The sequence below is a fragment of the Netta rufina genome (genome assembly GCF_964035555.1).
Source record: "Netta rufina genome assembly, chromosome: 30".
In the NCBI taxonomy this organism is placed as follows: domain Eukaryota; kingdom Metazoa; phylum Chordata; class Aves; order Anseriformes; family Anatidae; genus Netta; species Netta rufina.
Genome location: NC_140154.1, coordinates 516,045 through 534,447, shown reverse-complemented (window position 1 = coordinate 534,447; position 18,403 = coordinate 516,045). Strand labels below are relative to the sequence as shown.

The following is an 18,403-nucleotide window of genomic DNA, read 5'->3' as shown; positions in this document are numbered from 1 at the left end:
CCCCCTCCCTCTCCCGGCACCCCAGGGAGCCGCCCGTGGCCCCCTACCCAAAAGCACCCCCAGCCACGACGGGGAGGCACCCAAGGGTGCCAAGGAGCCAGGGCGAGGGCAGGAGGCAGCGGCAGGCTGGGAGCGGGGGGGGCCCGGCTCCCCCCCCCCCGCAGCCCCCGTGCCAGCCCAGGGTGACCGGGAGGGGAGCAGGGCGCAGGGAAATCGCGGGCACCGATGGCCTCATTTCCTTCTATATAAACCCAGTTTCCTGCGCTTCCTGCTCAGCCCTGGTTCGGGGAGGGGTTGAGGGGGGGTGCAAGGGCCCCCCCTATGCACGGGGAGGGGGGGGGGCAGCCTGGCGCGGCCCCAGCCCGGGCAGGATGGGTGGGGGGCCTGTTCCTGGGCAGCTTCCGTGAGCCCCCCTCCCTCAGCCACGGAGGGGTCAGAACCCCCCCAGGCCCCTGTGGTGCAGGCAGATGGGCTCAGAGCAGCTCAGCCCCCGCCCTTCCCATACCCCAAAAAAGCCACCCGGTGCCGCCCCCCCCCATTTAGGACTGGGGCTATCAGCACCAGGAACCGGGGCCAGGAACAGCCCTCACCTTCGGCCCTTCCTGGAGTGGGCTCGTTAGCCACAGCCAGGAAGAGGGTTAATTGGGTTAATTACGGCCCCCAGGGAGAAGGCAGGAGCAGAGCCCCCCCTGTAGGAACTCTAATCCCTGCCCCGAGCCCCCCCCCAAGCCCTGCCCTGAGGTGGAACCAAGCCATGTAGCGTGAAAATATTCGATATATATTAAAAAAATGAGAGTTTGTTTATTGCTCCAGACAAGTAACGTGGTAACAGAGACCTGACCAACTCATCACACAGCTGCTGGGGGGGGCCCTGCCCCAGCCCTGCTCCTTCTTGGGATGGGGGGGGGGGGACAACCAGCGCCCCCTGGCAGCCCCCAGAGCAACAAGGGGGACAGAGAGCGGAGTGACTGGGACCAGGGGGGCACGGGGCCCCCCCCATTAGTGTTAAGAGGGATACCTGGGGAGGGGGGAGACATTGAAAACCACACAAACTCCAAGAGGGCAGCACTGGGGGGGGGGGGGGGGGCAAAGGGCCCGGCCCCACGAGGTATATAAAAGAGTGGGGGGGCTGCAGCCAGCACAGCCCCGGGGGCTGCAGCCCCCTGATGGGGGCACGGCTCAAGGCCAAGGCTCAGTAGCGCAACAGGCTGAGATGGGGCTGGGGGGGGGCACAGCCAGGCCCCCTCCTGGAGGCTCAGCTCCTCCTGGCGGGGGCTCCAGCATCCGCAACGCATTCGGCAGCATCGGGACCAGCGCTGTGGCCGTTCTCGGGGACGGGGGGGGGACAGCCTCGTGCCCCCAGCCCTAGCAGCGCTCGCCCAGGGGTCGGGAGCGCGGCACGGGCAGCGGCAGCTTGTGCAGACCTGGGTGCAGAGGGAGAGGGTGAGAGGCAGGCAGGGGACGGCCCCAGCGCCTTGTCCCATGTCCCCACCGTCCCCGTCCTCACCGAAGGCGCGGAGCAGCTCCTCCTGCACGGCCCAGGTCACCTTCTTCACCAGGCACAGCGTGGTGAGCGCCGCAAAGCCCATGTTGTAGAGGAAGACGATGTAGAAGTTCCCCAGCCAGTTGAAGCGGCCAAAATCCCCCAGGAGGTCAAAGCGGGTGATCCCTGCATGACGGGGGGGGGGGTCAGGGCATGCCGGCCCCCGGGGGGGCTGCCCCAGCCCCTGCCCCAGCCCCAGCGCAGCTCACCCAGCGTCCTGGAGAAGACGGGCAGGGCAGAGCTGAGCACCAGCAAGGACACGCAGTTCCCGATGATCTGCGGGGGAAAAAAAGGAGAATTTGAAGGAGCCACGGCACAGCCCCACGGTCCTGAACCTGCTCCCGGGGCCCTGCTGTGCCCGGGGCCGTGCTGGAGGCAGGGGGAGCCGGAGGGACTCGTGGTGCCCTCGCGTGGGGATGCCGCACAGTGCACAAGGACACGGGGACAGCCACGCAACACCTGGGGGGGCTCTCACCTTGGTGAGGGGGGTGTCCTGCCTCTCAGGGAGCAGCCGGGTGAAGAGGGGGGAGCTGTAGAAGCCCACGACGGAGGAGAGCATCAGGTAGCTGCGAGTGGGGTGTTAAGGAGAGGACAGAGGGGGTGGCACAGGGGACAGCGCAGGGGGTAGGGGACAGCCACCAGTGCCCGTGTGAAGGATACAAGATGAGGATGACCTGCAGGGCAGCTCCGAAGGTGCCGAAGATGGAGAAGGAGACCTGGCCCAGGGGCGCATCCTGCGGGGCAGGAGGCACTTTGTGGAAACAAGCCCGGCAGAAGGGGCTCCTCGCTGTCCCCTGTCCCCCCTCCCCAGGTACCTGGATCCCCCGCGGCATCGCGGCATCATCCAGCAACAGCTCCAGGACGTGGAAGCAGACGATGAGCACCGAGATCCCCTGGGAAGAGAAGGAGGAGGAGGAGGAGGGAGTCAGGGTGTCTGCGGGGTCCTGAGACACGCAGGGGGACAGGGACAAGGTGGGGACCCGGCCAGGGACACTTACTGTCAGCGCCAGGAGGCCCAGCATGGCCAGGGGGTAGCCCAGGTTCCTCTGCCAGGGTGACGCTCGGTGCCGCCGCTCTGCGGGGAGGATGTTACAGCCCCTGCCCCATGGCACCCCCATCCCTCTCTCTTTGGGGCCCAGGTTCCCAGAGAACCAGTGCTCCCAGCGCTCCCAGTGCCCAGCTCTGGTCGCCCCAGTTCCTTACCCAGCTTCCGCCTTTTGCTCTGGAGGGCGAGGAGCTGCTCCCGCAGCAGCCCCACGTTCAGGTTCAGCCAGCAGGAAGCTTTGCCTGCAGGGGGAGACACCGAGGGGCTCACTCCCCGTGTGCTGAGGGATTGGGGTCCCCGGGCACCCCAAGGCACCTCCCCAGCCTGCGCTGAGCACCCACCGGACGCGATCCTGCGGGACACAGCGGCTTCCTCGAACCTCGTGCAGCTCAGCTGCTCGTCCAGGTCTTCCAGGAGCTGGGGACGGGCCAGGAGCCATGAGCAGGGGACACGAGTGACACCCCGGGAGCTGGGGGGACACCAAGACCCCAGGCGGGGCCTCATGGGGGGGGGGGTGCACCTTACCCGGGGTTTCACCAGCAGCTTCCCTGTGACGGTGAACATAGTGGAGAGGCCAAAGGGAGTGCACACTGTGGGTGGGAGGAGAGGGTGAGCCCCGGCACCCTACCCCTCCCTGGGCCACCAGAAGGGTCCTGAGCAGCCCCCACCATGCCAGGGAGTGGCCCCGCAGGACCCGGACTTACGCAGCAGGAGCAGCACGCCGAAGAGCGAGATGCAGGAGTAGAGGTAGGGCAGGTAGTACTCCCAGAGGTCTGCGGAGAGAGGGGGCAGGATGCAGCAGGCCCCTAGGGCAGCCCTCCTCCTGCCCCTCTCAGCACCAGGGGCCCCATCCTGCCCCAGCAGCACAGACCCCTGAGCCCTGGCAGCACCCACCGTAGAGGGACTGGCGACTGGCCGCGTTGTTGCCGACAATGGCGGAGGCCACCCAGACCATGCCCAGCACCAGCAGTGTCAGCAGCAGCAGCACCACCGATGTCTCGTACACCCTGGCCATGATGCCCTGAGGGAACGGGATCAGCAGCAAGCCAGGGAGAGGGACACAGGGTGGGGGACAGGCCCCGTGGGGCCACGTACCTTCTTGGACCCCGCAAAGCCCTCCGACTCGGTGAAGAAGTAGGCGAAGGGCATGAGGAAGACAAGGGACGTGTTGGAGAAGAGGAAGACCAAGTTCCAGAGGCCTGGGAGGGACAGAATAGGGTGAGCTCCCTCTGAGGGCAGCCCCAACCCGCAGCCCTCAGCACCCTGGGGCCACCCTACGTGCACCCACCGTGGATGAGGGACCCGTTCAGCCACTGGATGTAGTAGTTGTGGGGGAAGGAGAGCAGCACCTCGTTGCTGATGATGGAGAAGGGGAGCAGGAGCACGGCACCCAGTGCCACGGCCAGGGTGAAGGTGCACATCCCCAGCCTGCGGGAGGGACAAGCGTCAGTTCCAGCCCCTGCGTGGATGTCACAGCCTGGCCACAACCCCCTGGGGGGGTCACTGACCCCCGTGGAGCTGGGGAACGCTGTGTCCCAGCCGGGCAGGGAGAGGGAAGTGGCTGAGCAGGAGCGGGACAGGGGAGGAACTTACGCAATCCTGTTGACAGCAGCGTCCTCGTCATCGTGAACTGTGGAGGAACAAACCACCAGGATGGCTCCCTGCTCTCCCCCACAAACATCCTCCCCAAAAACAGAGCTGCAAAGCCCAGCAGTGCTCCCGAGGGAGCTGGGACCCTGCTCCTCTTCTGTAGCAGCCCTGGGGGATGCCCCATAGGGACGGATGCCCCAGGAACGTGGGCTGGAGTGGGACTGGGGCTGCTGAAGGAGGCAGAAAGCAGGGGAGGAGCATCTCAGGGGAGGCTCGGTTTGGTTGCCACCCCCCTACCTGCTGCAAAGTCCGTCTGCTTCTTGAAGTGGGTTATGATGAAGTGGCAGAGGATGTAGAGGCTGGCGAAGAGCAGGGCACAGATCTGTGGGCAGAGCAGCGTGGGCAGTGCTGGTGGACCCAGAGGGCAGCGCTCCCACCCTGGGCTCTGCCAGCGGGACCTGCCCGCTCCACCCTATTTGTTTTTCCAGTCCTGGCCCTGTTCACTCACCCCACACGTGTGCTCGGCCCTACCCACACATGGGGGCTGCACCCAGGGCTCACCCACTGGGTGCTCGCGAGCTGCCAGGAGGTCCCATAGGGGTTGGGATCATGGGGCGAGCACAGGCAACAACTCTGGGGCAGCCTGCGCTAGCAGAGCTGCCCACAGCTCAGCCCCAAAACCCCACAGCCCTCATCCTGCTGGCACCAGCACCCAGCGGGGCTGTGGGAGCAACTTTGGGCCAGGTGCCAAGGCCGGCTGCAGCGTCTGTCCGTCCCCCCCGCCCCCGCCAGCACGCCAAGGCCCAGCCAGAGCAGGCGATGTTCGAGGAACACAGCGACCTTTCATCCCTGCGGGTACGCGGCGGGATAGGGAAAGGTCGCCCGAATCTACCGCCTTGGCATGGGTGGAGTGGAACTGCCCTGGCACCTCCCTCATGCTGGAGGCTTGGCCAGGAGTCCCAGGGGTGGGGGGATGCCCTGTGGGGTGGCAGGGAGCCCTTGGAGCCCCTTAAAGGTGGTCTCCAGTCCCTGCTCCCACCCAGGGAAGAGCCACAAGCTGTGTGTTTCCTCCTGCCCATGGGCTGCACCCCAAAGTGGAAAACTCTGCTTGGCCAAGGGACCCCAAATACCTGCACCCGGAAAGGGTGCGAGAAAGGGGCCTTGTGAGGAGGTCCCCAAGGAGGCGTGGGACAGGGCGGGTAGGGGAGCGGTGTCCCTGCTCCATCCCCGTGCAGGGCAAGGGCTCCCTAGCGGCGCTGACGCAACCACGGGGCAGGAGTGAGGCAGAGCTCCACAACGTGGCTCGGGAAAGTCTGAAAGGTCGAGCGAGCTCCACGCTGGCTGTGCTGAGCCAGGAGTTCCCGGGGCAGAGGCAGCTCAGCAGGGTGGAGGCCTGGGGAGCTCCAGGGCAGTGATGCTTGGCTCTGGTCGCCCCTCATGCAGCATCCCAGGGACCCTTGGGAGATGTCAGGGCCAGGACATGTGGGTTCCCCCACATCCCTGCCCCATGAATCAGGACCGGAGCAGCAGCCCCAGCTGCTCCCCTCCAGTGTCCCCAGCCCTGGGGGGCTCTGCAGGGCCCCTGCTCGCTGACATTGGCACTGAGCACCCTGGGGCAGGGACAGGGGCACCTGGCCCAAGTCTGGCACAACTCTGATACTGCTCAAAAGCCCAACACTGCCACCCCCCAGCCCTCCCCCATGGCTGGGGACTCCCTGGGGGCATGGGAGGTGCTGGGGCACTGCAGGACCCCAGATCCACAGGGGAAGGCCAGGACCAGGGACCATGTCCCAGCCCCCTCGCACCCTATGGGTCCCCAAATCCCTTTGGGAGGGGAGACTGGAGTGGGTCCTGGCTGTGCTCAGAGGCGGGGGGGCTCTTGCCGGGCCGAGGGGTCCCACTCTGCCCGGGCCAGGCTCCCCACGCCCCCCGGGCCGAGCCGAGCCGGGCTATCAGCGGGGCACACGGCAGCACGGCGCAGCTCTGGCACCGATAAGGACCGGGCGTGGGGCTCAGCCCCGGCGTCTCTGGCACCGCAGCTGCCTCGGGGGGGGGGTGTACAGGGTCCCAGCCCCCCCACACCCCCTTCCAGCAGGACCCCAGCCCCACAGGACACCCCCTCCCCACCGCCCGCGCCCCGCACTCACGATGCATTCGCGGACCCATTCGTGGAAAAGCTGCTCCCGCACGGCCAGCGCGTCGTGCTCCACAGGGGCCATGGGGCGGCCAGCATGGCCGAGCCGAGCCGAGCCGGGGCAGGACAAAGCGCAGGGGAGAGCCGGGCCGAATCCGGACACAGGGCAGGGCCGGGCCGAGCCGAGCCGAGCCGAGCCGGGTCAGGGCAGATGGCTGGGCTGAGCCGAGCCGGGCCAAGCCGAGCCGGATCCGGACACAGCGCAGGGCCGGGCTAAACCGAGCCGGGTCAGGGCAAAGCTCGGGGCCGGGCTGGATCCGGGCTCAGCGCGGGGCTGAGCCGAGCCGTGCGGGGCCGCCCGCGGCACCAGGAGGCGAGGCCCCGCCCCTCCCGCCCGGCCCCGGCCCCGCCCCCCGCATCCGGCGCTCGCTACAATGTATCCGCTCGGCTGCCGCCTCAAAGGGCCCGGCCTCCGCCCCCATTGGCTGCCGGCTTTGAATGAGGCGTCGCTCATTGGCCGGGGGCTGCGCGGGCGGCTCCCATTGGCTGGAGGCGCCGCCGCGTTCCCACCCGCCGCTCCCACGGCCCCGCCGGACGCCCCCAGCCCCCTCCCCACGAGGGCAGGAACCCGGGATTACCGCGGGGGCCAGAGCTAATCCCCCGGGCAGGGCTAATCCGCGGGTTAATCCGTCTATATCCCTCCCGGGCAGGGCAGGGGGAAGCACAGGATCCGCTGTGAGGCCCCCAGCAAGGGAACAGCTCCTCCTCCTATCGGGGTCTTGGCCCCCAGTAGCTCCCTGAAGGCCCCCCCCGGAGCAGCAGAACCAGCATCCCCCTCACCCTCTAAGCACGAGGGAGTGGGAAATTCCCCCCCCAGAGCAAGGGAAGCCAGAGCCAGCTCCAGCAGGAGCACCACCCCCTCTCCCCCTCCCCCCATGGTCATCTCATTGGGCAGGGACAATGGGGACAGCATGTTCCCACGGGGCTGGGGCCAGCCAGCCGCAGGGGCTGAACCAGAGGCATTTGTATCCAACACAGAGGCAGCTTTTCTTAAAGCCTTTTATTCACAGACATGGTGCAGACACATGTAAAACAGACAGGATCACATTGGAGTGAGCACTTAGCCAGAGCAGCGCATCCTTCTAGCCAGGGCCAGTACCCAGACTCACACCTGGTGCACAAGAAAGCTGAAGTGTTTGAAGCTGACACTTTGTGGACATGCTACAGCGACAGAAGGAACCCAGCCTTTAGTACTCCTCCCCTTCCTCCTCTCCCTCTCCTTCCACCGAGTCCACCCCCACCTCCTCGTAATCCTTCTCCAGGGCAGCCATGTCCTCCCTGGCCTCCGAGAACTCCCCCTCCTCCATGCCCTCCCCCACGTACCAGTGCACGAAGGCACGCTTGGCATACATCAGGTCGAACTTGTGGTCCAGGCGAGCCCAGGCCTCAGCAATGGCTGTGGTGTTGCTCAGCATGCAGACAGCACGCTGCACCTTGGCCAGGTCCCCCCCGGGCACCACTGTGGGAGGCTGGTAGTTGATGCCCACCTTGAAACCAGTCGGGCACCAGTCCACGAACTGGATGCTGCGCTTGGTCTTGATGGTGGCGATGGCGGCATTGACATCCTTGGGCACCACGTCCCCGCGGTACAGCAGGCAGCACGCCATGTACTTGCCGTGCCGCGGGTCGCACTTCACCATCTGGTTGGCTGGCTCGAAGCAGGCGTTGGTGATCTCGGCCACCGAGAGCTGCTCGTGGTAAGCCTTCTCGGCTGAGATGACGGGGGCGTAGGTGGCCAGGGGGAAGTGGATGCGTGGGTACGGCACCAGGTTGGTCTGGAACTCGGTCAGGTCAACATTCAGGGCCCCATCGAAGCGCAGGGAGGCCGTGATTGAGGACACGATCTGGCTGATGAGACGGTTGAGGTTGGTGTAGGTGGGCCTCTCGATGTCCAGGTTCCTGCGGCAGATGTCGTAGATGGCCTCGTTGTCCACCATGAAGGCGCAGTCGGAGTGCTCCAGTGTGGTGTGGGTGGTGAGGATGGAGTTGTAGGGCTCCACCACGGCTGTGGAGACCTGGGGGGCCGGGTAGATGGAGAACTCCAGCTTGGACTTCTTGCCATAGTCGACCGAGAGGCGCTCCATGAGCAGGGAGGTGAAGCCGGAGCCGGTGCCACCCCCAAAGCTGTGGAAGACCAGGAAGCCCTGCAGCCCTGTGCACTGGTCAGCCTGGGGAAGAGAAAAAGAAGAGAAGACAAGACATCAGTATCAGTTTTTGTGACTTTAAGCTGCTCCTGATTTGTCCAGGAAGGGAAGTGTTGAGCCCTATTAGCTGAGATGCCTCCAAGGCTTGAGATCAGGAACAGAAGCAGGGGCTGCGTGCGCTGGCAGGGTCTGCCTGAGCAGAGGACCCTGGGGACACACAGGAGCCAGTCCCGTGCCCAGCACAACCTGCACACGCCTGCCTGGGGCTGTGCTTTACAGAGCGCATGGAGGCACCTAGAGCCAGCATGCCCCAGAGGCACATGGGCAGGAGCCTTGCAGCAGCCAACATCAGCACTGCCCTCTATGTACAGAGGGCAGGCACGAGCCTCCCCCGTGGGAGTTAAACCCTCAGCACCGACTGCTGGCGAGCAGTCAGTAAAGTAGGATCAGAGTCCGGGTCAAGGGGAAGCCTCACATGACCCAACCCAGAAGGAAAGTGAAGTTCCCCAAGGGCAGAAGGCGGCTGTCGCATGTCCTGCCATGGCCACCCCGGGGCCAAGTCCAGGGCTGGCAGCAGTGACATCTGCAGCGCCCGAGCGCAGAGGGCTCAGGACTGCACGAACACCGGCACTACCAGGAGCCATCACCTGGCACTGGGAGAACCCACAAGGGGTTAAATGCACCCAGACCCCAAGGCACAGCCCAGCTCCTCGCTGTCCTCTGGGGGCTTCCCCCTTCCCCAAAAGACAGCGGTGGTGCAGGCACCCCCGAGGCTTTGTACCCACCAGCTTGCGGATGCGGTCAAGCACCAGGTCGATGCCGATGGTGTAGTGCCCCCGCGCGTAGTTGTTGGCCGCATCCTCCTTGCCCGTGATCAGCTGCTCAGGGTGGAAGAGCTGCCGGTACGTCCCCGTGCGCACCTCGTCTGCGGGACAGCACCACGCACCCCGTTAGCACCGGGCACCCCCTCGGCACCCACCGCCCCCCACCCTGGCTCCCTTTGCTCACCGATCACCGTGGGCTCCAGGTCCACGAAGACGGCCCGGGGCACGTGCTTGCCGGCCCCCGTCTCACTGAAGAAGGTGTTGAAGGAGTCGTCCCCCCCGCCGATGGTCTTGTCGCTGGGCATCTGCCCATCGGGCTGGATGCCGTGCTCCAGGCAGTACAGCTCCCAGCACGCATTGCCGATCTGCACGCCCGCTTGGCCCACGTGGATGGAGATGCACTCGCGCTGCGGGGCAGAGCAGGGACAGAGCGGTCACCAGAGCGCCCCAGCAGCACAGGCAGGGGGCACAAATCCTGCCCGGGCTGGGAGCAGCAGTGCGGCGGTGCCACCCGGCACGGGCTGGGGCAGGCGAGCGTCACCATGGGGCAACCATTTTGTGCCCGAGCTCCAAAGGGCATAGAAAGCTCATCGGCATCTCAGCCAGAGGGCTTAGCTGCGCGTGGCCAAGCCTCAAAATCAATAGGGTGGTGAGCTGGGGGGGCGGACATGTGCTTGGGGACAGACCAGAGCCACTATTTCCCAGCCGAGCCCTGGCGCAGCACCCCAGGACCCCTCAAGTCCCTGTGCCAGCCCGGCATCGGGCTCCATCCTGCTTTTGAGCCGTGCGCCCTCGCACCGGGCGGGCTGGGGAGGCCATTTCGCAGCCTCACAGCGCAGGAAGGGCGAGGCCGGGCGAGGAGGAGGAAGAGGAGGACGAGGAGGAGGAAGCAGGCTGCGCAGCAGCGCGGACGTGACTGCGGCGCTGCGGGCGGTGGGGACCACACGCCGAGCCACCGCATGGCCCAAAACCCCCGGGGAGGGCTGGAGCCACCAGCACCCAGCTGGGGAGGGGGGTCCAGCTGCCCCAATCCTCCCCCCTTGCCCCCCCCCCCCCCCACTCCAATCCAGCACATTCCCAGCCGCACCCAGTGCGGCACCACCTGCTCCAGCACATTCCTCCCGCCCCGGCAGGGCAGATGGCGCCCGCCACGGGGGGGCTAAGCCCAGGTTTTAGGGTTTTAGTGGTGGGGAGACCGCAGGAGGCACCCCCCAGCAGCCTCGGGGCAGGATTAGCCCCATGGGGTCTCCTTTGGCTTGGACTTGGCTGGGGGCAAGGAGCAAACTGGGACAAAGGGGGGCACGCAGGCACCCCTTGGTGGTGCGGGAGGGCTCAGCATGGGATTTGGGGGTTGTGGTGCTGCGGGGGGGGGGAGGCTAGGCCCCCACCCACCCAAGGATGGGTGTTGGGTGGGGGGGGCAGGAGCGCACCCGCGCCTTCCCGCGCGCGGGAAGGGTAACGGTCAGGGCTGGGCGCCAAAAATGAACCAGTGCCCCGCCCCCACCCGGTAATGGGGGGGGGGGAATGGGGGGGGGCTGGCACCACGTGCTGCTCCCAAAGGGTCCTCCAGGCACGGGCAGCACCCCCAGCCCCTGCTCTGCCCCCCCCGCCCCCGTTCGAGACCCCAACCCCTCCTCTGCCTTCCCTGTCCCACTCAAGCCCCCCCAGTCCCTGCTTTGCCCCCCCCAGCCCTTCTTCTGCCCCCCCCCCAGTCCCTACTCAAGCCCCCCTAGTCCCTGCTCTGCCCCCCCACCTCCTATTTTACCCCCCCTTTCCCACCCCCAACCCAAGGGCGGTTCCCCTTCCCCCCCTCCTTCTTTATCCCCCCCCGCTGCCCCCCCAGCCCCTGCTCTGCCCAGAGCCCCCCCCAGTCTGCAACCCCGCCAATCTGCAACCCCCCCAGCCCCTTCGGCGACCCCCTCAGCCCCCACCCTCCTCATCCTCCCCCCCTGCTCCTGCCCCCCCCCAGCCCCATACTGCCCCCCCCAGCCCCATACTGCTCCCCCCCCCCGTGGCGTTGCCCCCCCCCCGTACCATGGCTGCAGGCTGTTACTCGTCCCGACCACCAAGAAGTCGACGCAAGTACCGAGCTGGGGCCCCCCCCGGCCACCCTCTTATACAGCACCCGGGGGCGGGCCTCGCCCGCGCAACGCCCCCCCCATTGGTCAACTCGCCCGTCCATCCGAGCCAACCCCAGCGCTGATTGGCTGCGCCGCGTGGCGCGCTCCACCTTCCCCCCCCCCCGCTCCAGGGCGAGCGCTTTGCCCCCCCCCCAAGTCGTGGGGGTGCAGCCCCCGAGGGGGGCTTATGGGGGGAGTGGGGGCTTGAGGGGGGGGCTGCAGAGCCCCTGGAGGCCCCCCCCCCCAGCTCTGCCCTTGCCCGCTGTGTGCTGGGGGGGGGGAGAACCGTGGCCGTTGCCGCCCCCCCCCACCAGTCCCCGCCCGCCCCGGTGCGGTTTTGCTGCAGAGGAAAACTGCGACAGTGCTGGGGGGGGCGCAGGGGGGGAGCCTGCGGCACGTGCTGCCTCGCCCCCCCCCCTCCAACAGCCCCAGAGCCTTTAATCGGCTTCCCCCGCCTGCCCCCCCCCCCCGCCCCACAGGGGGCCCCCGGCCCCATCTGGACCTCCAGCCCCCCCCCCCCGCCGCCCCCCTGCGCCCCCTCCCCCGGCATGGGACCTGCCCTCTGCTCCTGCCCCCCCCCAATATCCCCAGCCAAAACCTGCCCCCCCCCACCCAACCCCCCCCCAGCATGGAGGCTGCCGCCCCCGCCCCCCCGTAATCCCCGGCGCTATTTGTTCGCGCTAAACCGGAGCTCCGTGAGACGCTGCTCCACCGGACCCCCCCCCGGTAGCCGCCCCCCCCCTCCATTACCAGGACCCCCCCCCATCTCCGTGGCCCCCCCCCCCCGGAGCACCGGAGGGGCCGCATTGCAGCGCTGACGTGGCGCTGCCGCATGGCCGCCGGCAAGCGGGGGTGGGAAATGGCGGATTTGGGGAGGGGGGGGGCACGGGGAGGGGGTCCAGGAGCTGGGGTGCCCCCCCCCGGCACTGCGGCACGCCCTTCCCCCCCCCGTCGAGTTTCGCATCGCGTTCAGCTTCCCCTTCGTTATTTCCCCCTGTAGGGAGCCAGGAGCATTGGGGGGGGGGGGGCGGGGGGGTGATGGGGGGGCGGGAGGGGCTAATGGGGGGGGGGCCGAGGGGGTGATGGGGGGGCCGGGGGGGGGTAACATGCTCACGCAGGGCTGGGGGCTGCTGCTGCATCGCGCCCCCTCCCCCCCCCCCGCAGGTCCTCGCCCCAACGGAGAGAATTTGGGGCGCGGGGGGGGGGCACTGAGCCCCTCGGGGAGCAAAACAGCTCAGCCCTGGTGCCCCCCCTGTGCCCCCCCCAAGTCACCCACGGGTTTCTGCCAGCCTCGGGGGGCAGCAGGGAGCCCCCAGGAGTAGTGCCCCCCCCCCCAAAAAAAAAGGCTGCTGCTACCAGCCCTGGCCATGCTGCAGGGGCACATGGGGGGGGATGTGAACGGGGGGGGGGGGCACACCGCAGCCCAGCAGCAGGCGGGGGGGGGGGCACCCCGTCTATTTGCTTTGCAGCAGCCACTTGGATGCTGCTGGGGGGGGGATTTTTGCCCTCAAGGACTCTGCTGCTGCTCACATGGCCGGGGGGGGGGTTCGACCCCCCCCCGGCAGCCCGGCTCTGCCAGGCTGCTCTCAAAGGGTGGAGGGGGAGGGAGAAAATCCGATGTAAAAAAACAAAACACTCTGTGCCTGGAGCAGTTTAATGGAAGAAGTAAACAGAGCCCCCCCCCGGAAGCAAAAGGAGAAAATTCTTTGGTGTTCCCCCCCCCCAGGGGGCGATTTTCAGCCATGACTCTGGAAGCAGGGCTTGGGGGGGGGGGGGGCACAGGTATTTCTGTGAGAACCCCCCCTTCTCCTTCCTCACCTTGTATTGCTGCAGGACATGCAGTGGGAAACAGCTTTTTTTGGGGCGGGGGTTTGGGTCAGGGCCTTGGCACTGCCCCCTCCCCAGTTTTGCCCCCCCCAGCTATGGGTTTGGGGTCCGTGGGTGCTGCACCGATGCTGCTCTGAGAGCACAGCACAGCGGGGAGGGCGAGCTCTGCCCCCCCCCAGACCCAGCAAAAGGGGTCACAGCTGGGTGCTGACCCCACAGATGGGGAATATCCCCTAATAACCTACCCCATAAAGGCAGGGGGGAGGAAGGGGACGATCAGGGCCATGGTGTTTGCCCCCCCCCCCCAGGCCGGGCACGCTGAGCGCTGCCGGGAAGCGCTGAATGAGCGCCTTGTTCTGCTCCACTCACCCCCCCAGCTCCTGCCTTGCGCCGTGACCCAGCTTTATCTCCAGCCCCGAGCTTGGACTCGTCTCCCCCCTTCCCCATCTCATGGTGGGGGGGCAGCTCGGGGGCACGGAGCTGCCTCCTGGGGTTGAGCCCCAAAAGGGGAGAGCTGGGGCTGTGGGGTGCTGGGCTCAGCCTGCCCCCAGGAGCACCCCCCAGGGGCAGGGGGCTCGGGGCAGCCCCCAGCACAGGGGGAAATGGCCCCGCGGCACGGAGGAAAGACACCAGACACAGACCCAAGGACAGGGAATGCTTTTTATTCAGACCCACGGGAGAGGACGGGTGGGTCCGTAACACTTTTCCATTTCACAGACCATTTAACAGCACAGCCAGCGGCTCACCCGCTGCTACAGACCCACTGGGGGGGTCTTCCACTACGTTTGTTCCCTGTACGAGCAGCACCGTTGTGAAGGTTTAATACTCCTCCCCTTCCTCCTCTCCCTCCCCTTCCACCGAGTCCACCCCCACCTCCTCATAATCCTTCTCCAGGGCAGCCATGTCCTCCCTGGCCTCCGAGAACTCCCCCTCCTCCATGCCCTCCCCCACGTACCAGTGCACAAAGGCACGCTTGGCATACATCAGGTCGAACTTGTGGTCCAGGCGGGCCCAGGCCTCGGCGATGGCCGTGGTGTTGCTCAGCATGCAGACAGCACGCTGCACCTTGGCCAGGTCCCCCCCGGGCACCACCGTGGGAGGCTGGTAGTTGATGCCCACCTTGAAACCCGTCGGGCACCAGTCCACGAACTGGATGGTGCGCTTGGTCTTGATGGTGGCGATGGCGGCGTTGACGTCCTTGGGCACCACGTCCCCGCGGTACAGCAGGCAGCACGCCATGTACTTGCCGTGCCGCGGGTCGCACTTCACCATCTGGTTGGCCGGCTCGAAGCAGGCGTTGGTGATCTCGGCCACCGAGAGCTGCTCGTGGTAAGCCTTCTCGGCCGAGATGACGGGGGCGTAGGTGGCCAGGGGGAAGTGGATGCGCGGGTACGGCACCAGGTTGGTCTGGAACTCGGTCAGGTCAACGTTGAGGGCCCCGTCGAAGCGCAGGGAGGCCGTGATGGACGACACGATCTGGCCTATCAACCGGTTGAGGTTGGTGTAGGTGGGCCTCTCGATGTCCAGGTTCCTGCGGCAGATGTCGTAGATGGCCTCGTTGTCCACCATGAAGGCGCAGTCGGAGTGCTCCAGCGTGGTGTGGGTGGTGAGGATGGAGTTGTAGGGCTCCACCACGGCCGTGGAGACCTGGGGGGCCGGGTAGATGGAGAACTCCAGCTTGGACTTCTTGCCGTAGTCGACCGAGAGGCGCTCCATGAGCAGGGAGGTGAAGCCAGAGCCGGTGCCGCCCCCGAAGCTGTGGAAGACCAGGAAGCCCTGCAGCCCCGTGCACTGGTCAGCCTGGAGGGAGAAACAGGGGTGGGGGGGCCATGATTAAGCTGGGCAGCAGCAGAGCTCATTCCTTCCTCTGTGTCCTCTCCCGATGACATTTGGGGGATTTCCAGCAGCAGAGCAGAAGCCACCAGGAATGGGGTGAGCCTGACTCCTGCTGTTGGAAACCCTCCAAGCATGAATCCCCCAGGGAAGCCCCTCTGCCCCCAGAGCACTTTGGGGGGGGCACTCAGCCCATGGCTCTGCCGCCACCCCCACGCAGCCTCTGGGGCTCCCAACGCCGCTGAGTGCAGCTGGACGTGGCCGCAGCCAGAGCCGAGGAGGAACAAAGAAGGAATTGCAGAGCTCAGCACCGCCGGGCGCCTGGGGACGCGGCGCTGTGGAGCAGCTCCAACGCCCCAGCTGCGCCGCGTCCGGCCGCCAGCCAATAGCAGCCGCTGCAGAGCAGGATTACCATTAATTAATATATTAAGTCTAAACACAGCCTGGCTAGTCCTGCAGGAAGGGCGAGACCCAGAACCGGAGCCTCCGTCCTCATCTCACCACCCACCGGCGCCCCCCGTGCAGCCCCCCCCGGCCATACCAGCTTGCGGATGCGGTCGAGCACCAGGTCGATGATCTCCTTGCCGATGGTGTAGTGCCCCCGCGCGTAGTTGTTGGCCGCATCCTCCTTGCCCGTGATCAGCTGCTCGGGGTGGAAGAGCTGCCGGTACGTCCCCGTGCGCACCTCGTCTGCAGGACAGCACCACGCACCCCGTTAGCACCGGGCACCCCCTCTGAACCCACCGCCCCCCACCCTGGCTCCCTTTGCTCACCGATCACCGTGGGCTCCAGGTCCACGAAGACGGCCCGGGGCACGTGCTTGCCGGCCCCCGTCTCGCTGAAGAAGGTGTTGAAGGAGTCGTCCCCCCCGCCGATGGTCTTGTCGCTGGGCATCTGCCCGTCGGGCTGGATGCCGTGCTCCAGGCAGTACAGCTCCCAGCACGCATTGCCGATCTGCACGCCCGCTTGGCCCACGTGGATGGAGATGCACTCGCGCTGCGGGGACATTCGTGGTGCTGCGTCACCCCCCGTGGCCCGGCCAAGCCCCCCCCTACACCCTACTCATGTCCCATTCCCCCCCTCCAGCTGCAGCCCCAGCCCATGCCCCCCTGGGATGCTGCCCCCTGGAGGGGCTGGTGCTGAGCTGCCCAGGGCAGGATGGGGCCAGATCCTGCCCAGCCCCATCCTATTGTTCTGGGGGCTGCAGGGGGCTCAGCACCATGGCCACACCCGGTGCGGGGGGGGGGCTCAGCACTAGGGGGGCCCTATCCTAATCTGCCCACAGACCGAGCCTGTTGAGCCGCTGTACAGTGCCTGTGGGGAGCCAGGGGGCTCAGCACCATCCTGCCCTGGGGGGCCGTGACCGCACCTAGCAGGAGATGGGAGCCCCCAGGGTCACATCCTGCCTTGCCCCCCCCCCATGGGGACGCAGCTACAGCCCGTGTGGGCTGAGGACTCAGCACCAGGGACTCATCCTGCCCCCGGGGGTCCTCATTGAGTCAGGGCCACGCCCAGGGCAGGACCAGGGACCCCATCCTGCCCCCAGCGCCCAGCACCCAGGGGCTGGATCCTGCCCAATTTAAGAGGGGCCACACCCGGGGGGGGCTCAGCCCCAGCCAGGGGGGCTCCTATTGAGACCCATCTGCCAGGAGCCACACCCAAGGGGGGGCTCAGCACCAGGAGCCCCATTCTGCTCCCTTTAACGGGCCCCGGGGGTCCCATCCTGCCTCATTTAACCCCAGCCACGCCCAGTGCGGACTCAGCACCGGGGGGGGGGACTCATCCTGTCCTATTTAACGGGATCCGGGGGGGTCCCATCCCGCCCCGTTCACCGGGAGCCACACCCAGAGCGGGCTCAGCACCGGACAAAGGGCCCCGATCCTGCCCCGTTTAACGGGGACCGCGCCCCGAGCGGGCTCAGCACCGGCGGGGGGGGGCCTCATCCTGCCGGGGGGGGCCTCATTACGGGCTCGGCAGCTCCGCCGGCTTCGGTGGGGGGGGGGGGGAACGGGAACAAAGGCGGCGGCTCGGGGGTCCCCGGCAGGGGCGCGCACGGCCCGGGCCGATCCCGATCCTGGCTCCGGTGACCCCCCCCCCCTCGGTCCGGTGCCCCCCCCCCCGCGCTCACCATGGCGGCTGCTCGGCTCCGGGGCTTTCTCACAGCACGACGCTGAGGCGGTCGATGTAAGAGGCGCGGCGGAGCCGGCGGCTGGGAGCGGGGCTTTATAGGGCCGGGACGGGACGGGGGGGACCGGGGAGGGGCGGGGGAACCGGGAGGGGGGGGCCGGGGCCGGGGCGGGGCGGGGGGGGGGGCGGTGGTGGCGGCCATTGGCGGCGCGGGGATGAGGTAATGCCCCCCCCCCCCCCCCCGGAGCCGCAGACAAAGCCGGGCGGGGCGGGGGGGGCTCGGGGCGGGGCGGGGGGGGGCTCGGGGCGGGGGGGGGCCGGGGGCTGCGGCGGGTGAAGGGACGGGGGGGGGGGGGACAAGGGGGGAGCAGCACGGCTCGTCGCGACGCTGCCCCCCCCCTCTCCTGGTCCCGGTCTTGTCCCGCCGTGCCCCGGCCCTGCCCCGGGGGGGGGCATTTTCCGCCGTGCCCTGGTCCCGGTCCCGTCCCCGGTGCCACCAGCCGGGTGTCCCCGGGCCCCGGTGCCCGGCTATGGGGGTGGCCCCAGCCCCGGCCACGGCTTTGTCCCCAGCCCTGGGGTGTCCCTGTCACCACCCCGTATCCGTGTCCCCGTCCCCAACCCTGGCTGTGTCCCCATCCCAAACCCCGGTTGCGTCCCTGTCCCCATCCCCAGTCACATCCCTGTCCCCAACCCTGGCCGTGTCCCTATCCCCAGCCCTGGGGTGTCCCTGTCCCCATCCCGTCCCTGTCCCCGTCCCCATTCCCGGCCGTGTCCCAGTGCCCCGGTTCCCAGCCACGTCCCGGCCCCCGGTGCCGCCGTGGCCCCGTTCCCGTCCCCGCTCCCTCCCAGCCGCCTCTTTGTGTGCCACCCCCGGGGGGGGCCCACCGAGGGGGGGGGGGTCCTGGGACCGTTCCCAGACTCTGCCCCGGGAATGGCCCCGGCACCAAGTGGCAGCTGCTCTGCGGCAGCTGGTGGGGGGGGGGCACAGCTGGGACATCGGCCGCTCGACCCCCCGAGCCCCCCCCGCCGTGCCAATGCCCCCCCCCCCCAACCCCAGCGGTCCCTTCAATGGCCGGGGTGGGGTACGGGGGGTGGGGTGCCGGGGGGGGTCCCCCAGGGCTGACCCCAGCTGCTGCAGGTGGAGCTGCCAGCATCG

The 18,403-nt window shown here is 67.9% G+C and overlaps 3 protein-coding genes across 3 annotated transcripts; all 3 read right to left on the bottom strand.

Annotated features, from left to right (window-relative positions):
• Window positions 1-1,229: 1,229 nt before the first annotated feature.
• On the bottom strand, window positions 1,230-6,577 carry LMBR1L (limb development membrane protein 1 like). The gene is made up of 17 exons (XM_084303565.1): window positions 6,326-6,577; window positions 4,476-4,560; window positions 4,182-4,218; window positions 3,877-4,016; window positions 3,684-3,787; window positions 3,483-3,609; window positions 3,293-3,361; window positions 3,114-3,178; window positions 2,930-3,005; window positions 2,747-2,830; window positions 2,542-2,618; window positions 2,359-2,436; window positions 2,204-2,277; window positions 2,019-2,109; window positions 1,753-1,819; window positions 1,508-1,669; window positions 1,230-1,424 (listed from the first exon to the last, which is right to left on the bottom strand). Exons 1-17 carry the CDS (start codon window positions 6,395-6,397, stop codon window positions 1,366-1,368), a joined length of 1,467 nt encoding a protein of 488 aa, XP_084159691.1. The 5' UTR covers window positions 6,398-6,577; the 3' UTR covers window positions 1,230-1,365.
• A 776-nt stretch (window positions 6,578-7,353) lies between these two features.
• Window positions 7,354-11,446, bottom strand: LOC311220169 (tubulin alpha-1B chain-like). Its single transcript, XM_084303629.1, has 4 exons — window positions 11,375-11,446; window positions 9,525-9,747; window positions 9,302-9,441; window positions 7,354-8,540 (listed from the first exon to the last, which is right to left on the bottom strand). The coding sequence occupies exons 1-4, from the start codon at window positions 11,375-11,377 to the stop codon at window positions 7,560-7,562; spliced, it is 1,347 nt and encodes a 448-aa protein (XP_084159755.1). The 5' UTR covers window positions 11,378-11,446; the 3' UTR covers window positions 7,354-7,559.
• Window positions 11,447-13,933: 2,487 nt separating this feature from the next.
• LOC311220168 (tubulin alpha-1A chain) lies at window positions 13,934-17,380 on the bottom strand. The gene is made up of 4 exons (XM_084303628.1): window positions 17,249-17,380; window positions 15,894-16,116; window positions 15,662-15,810; window positions 13,934-15,087 (listed from the first exon to the last, which is right to left on the bottom strand). The coding sequence occupies exons 1-4, from the start codon at window positions 17,249-17,251 to the stop codon at window positions 14,107-14,109; spliced, it is 1,356 nt and encodes a 451-aa protein (XP_084159754.1). The 5' UTR covers window positions 17,252-17,380; the 3' UTR covers window positions 13,934-14,106.
• Window positions 17,381-18,403: the final 1,023 nt, after the last annotated feature.

Excerpts from the sequence above, each read along its gene's own strand:
- LMBR1L (XM_084303565.1), bottom strand. The coding sequence starts at position 6,397 with ATGGCCCCTGTGGAGCACGACGCGCTGGCCGTGCGGGAGCAGCTTTTC. Across the intron at positions 2,110-2,203 it reads CTGCAGGTCATCCTCATCTT|CTACCTGATGCTCTCCTCCG; the intron begins GTATCCTTCACA and ends CCCCACTCGCAG. Across the intron at positions 1,670-1,752 it reads CGTCTTCTCCAGGACGCTGG|GGATCACCCGCTTTGACCTC; the intron begins GTGAGCTGCGCT and ends CCCGTCATGCAG.
- LOC311220169 (XM_084303629.1), bottom strand. Across the intron at positions 9,442-9,524 it reads CCTGGAGCCCACGGTGATCG|ACGAGGTGCGCACGGGGACG; the intron begins GTGAGCAAAGGG and ends GCTGTCCCGCAG. Across the intron at positions 8,541-9,301 it reads TTGACCGCATCCGCAAGCTG|GCTGACCAGTGCACAGGGCT; the intron begins GTGGGTACAAAG and ends TCTCTTCCCCAG.
- LOC311220168 (XM_084303628.1), bottom strand. Across the intron at positions 15,811-15,893 it reads CCTGGAGCCCACGGTGATCG|ACGAGGTGCGCACGGGGACG; the intron begins GTGAGCAAAGGG and ends GCTGTCCTGCAG. Across the intron at positions 15,088-15,661 it reads TCGACCGCATCCGCAAGCTG|GCTGACCAGTGCACGGGGCT; the intron begins GTATGGCCGGGG and ends TTCTCCCTCCAG.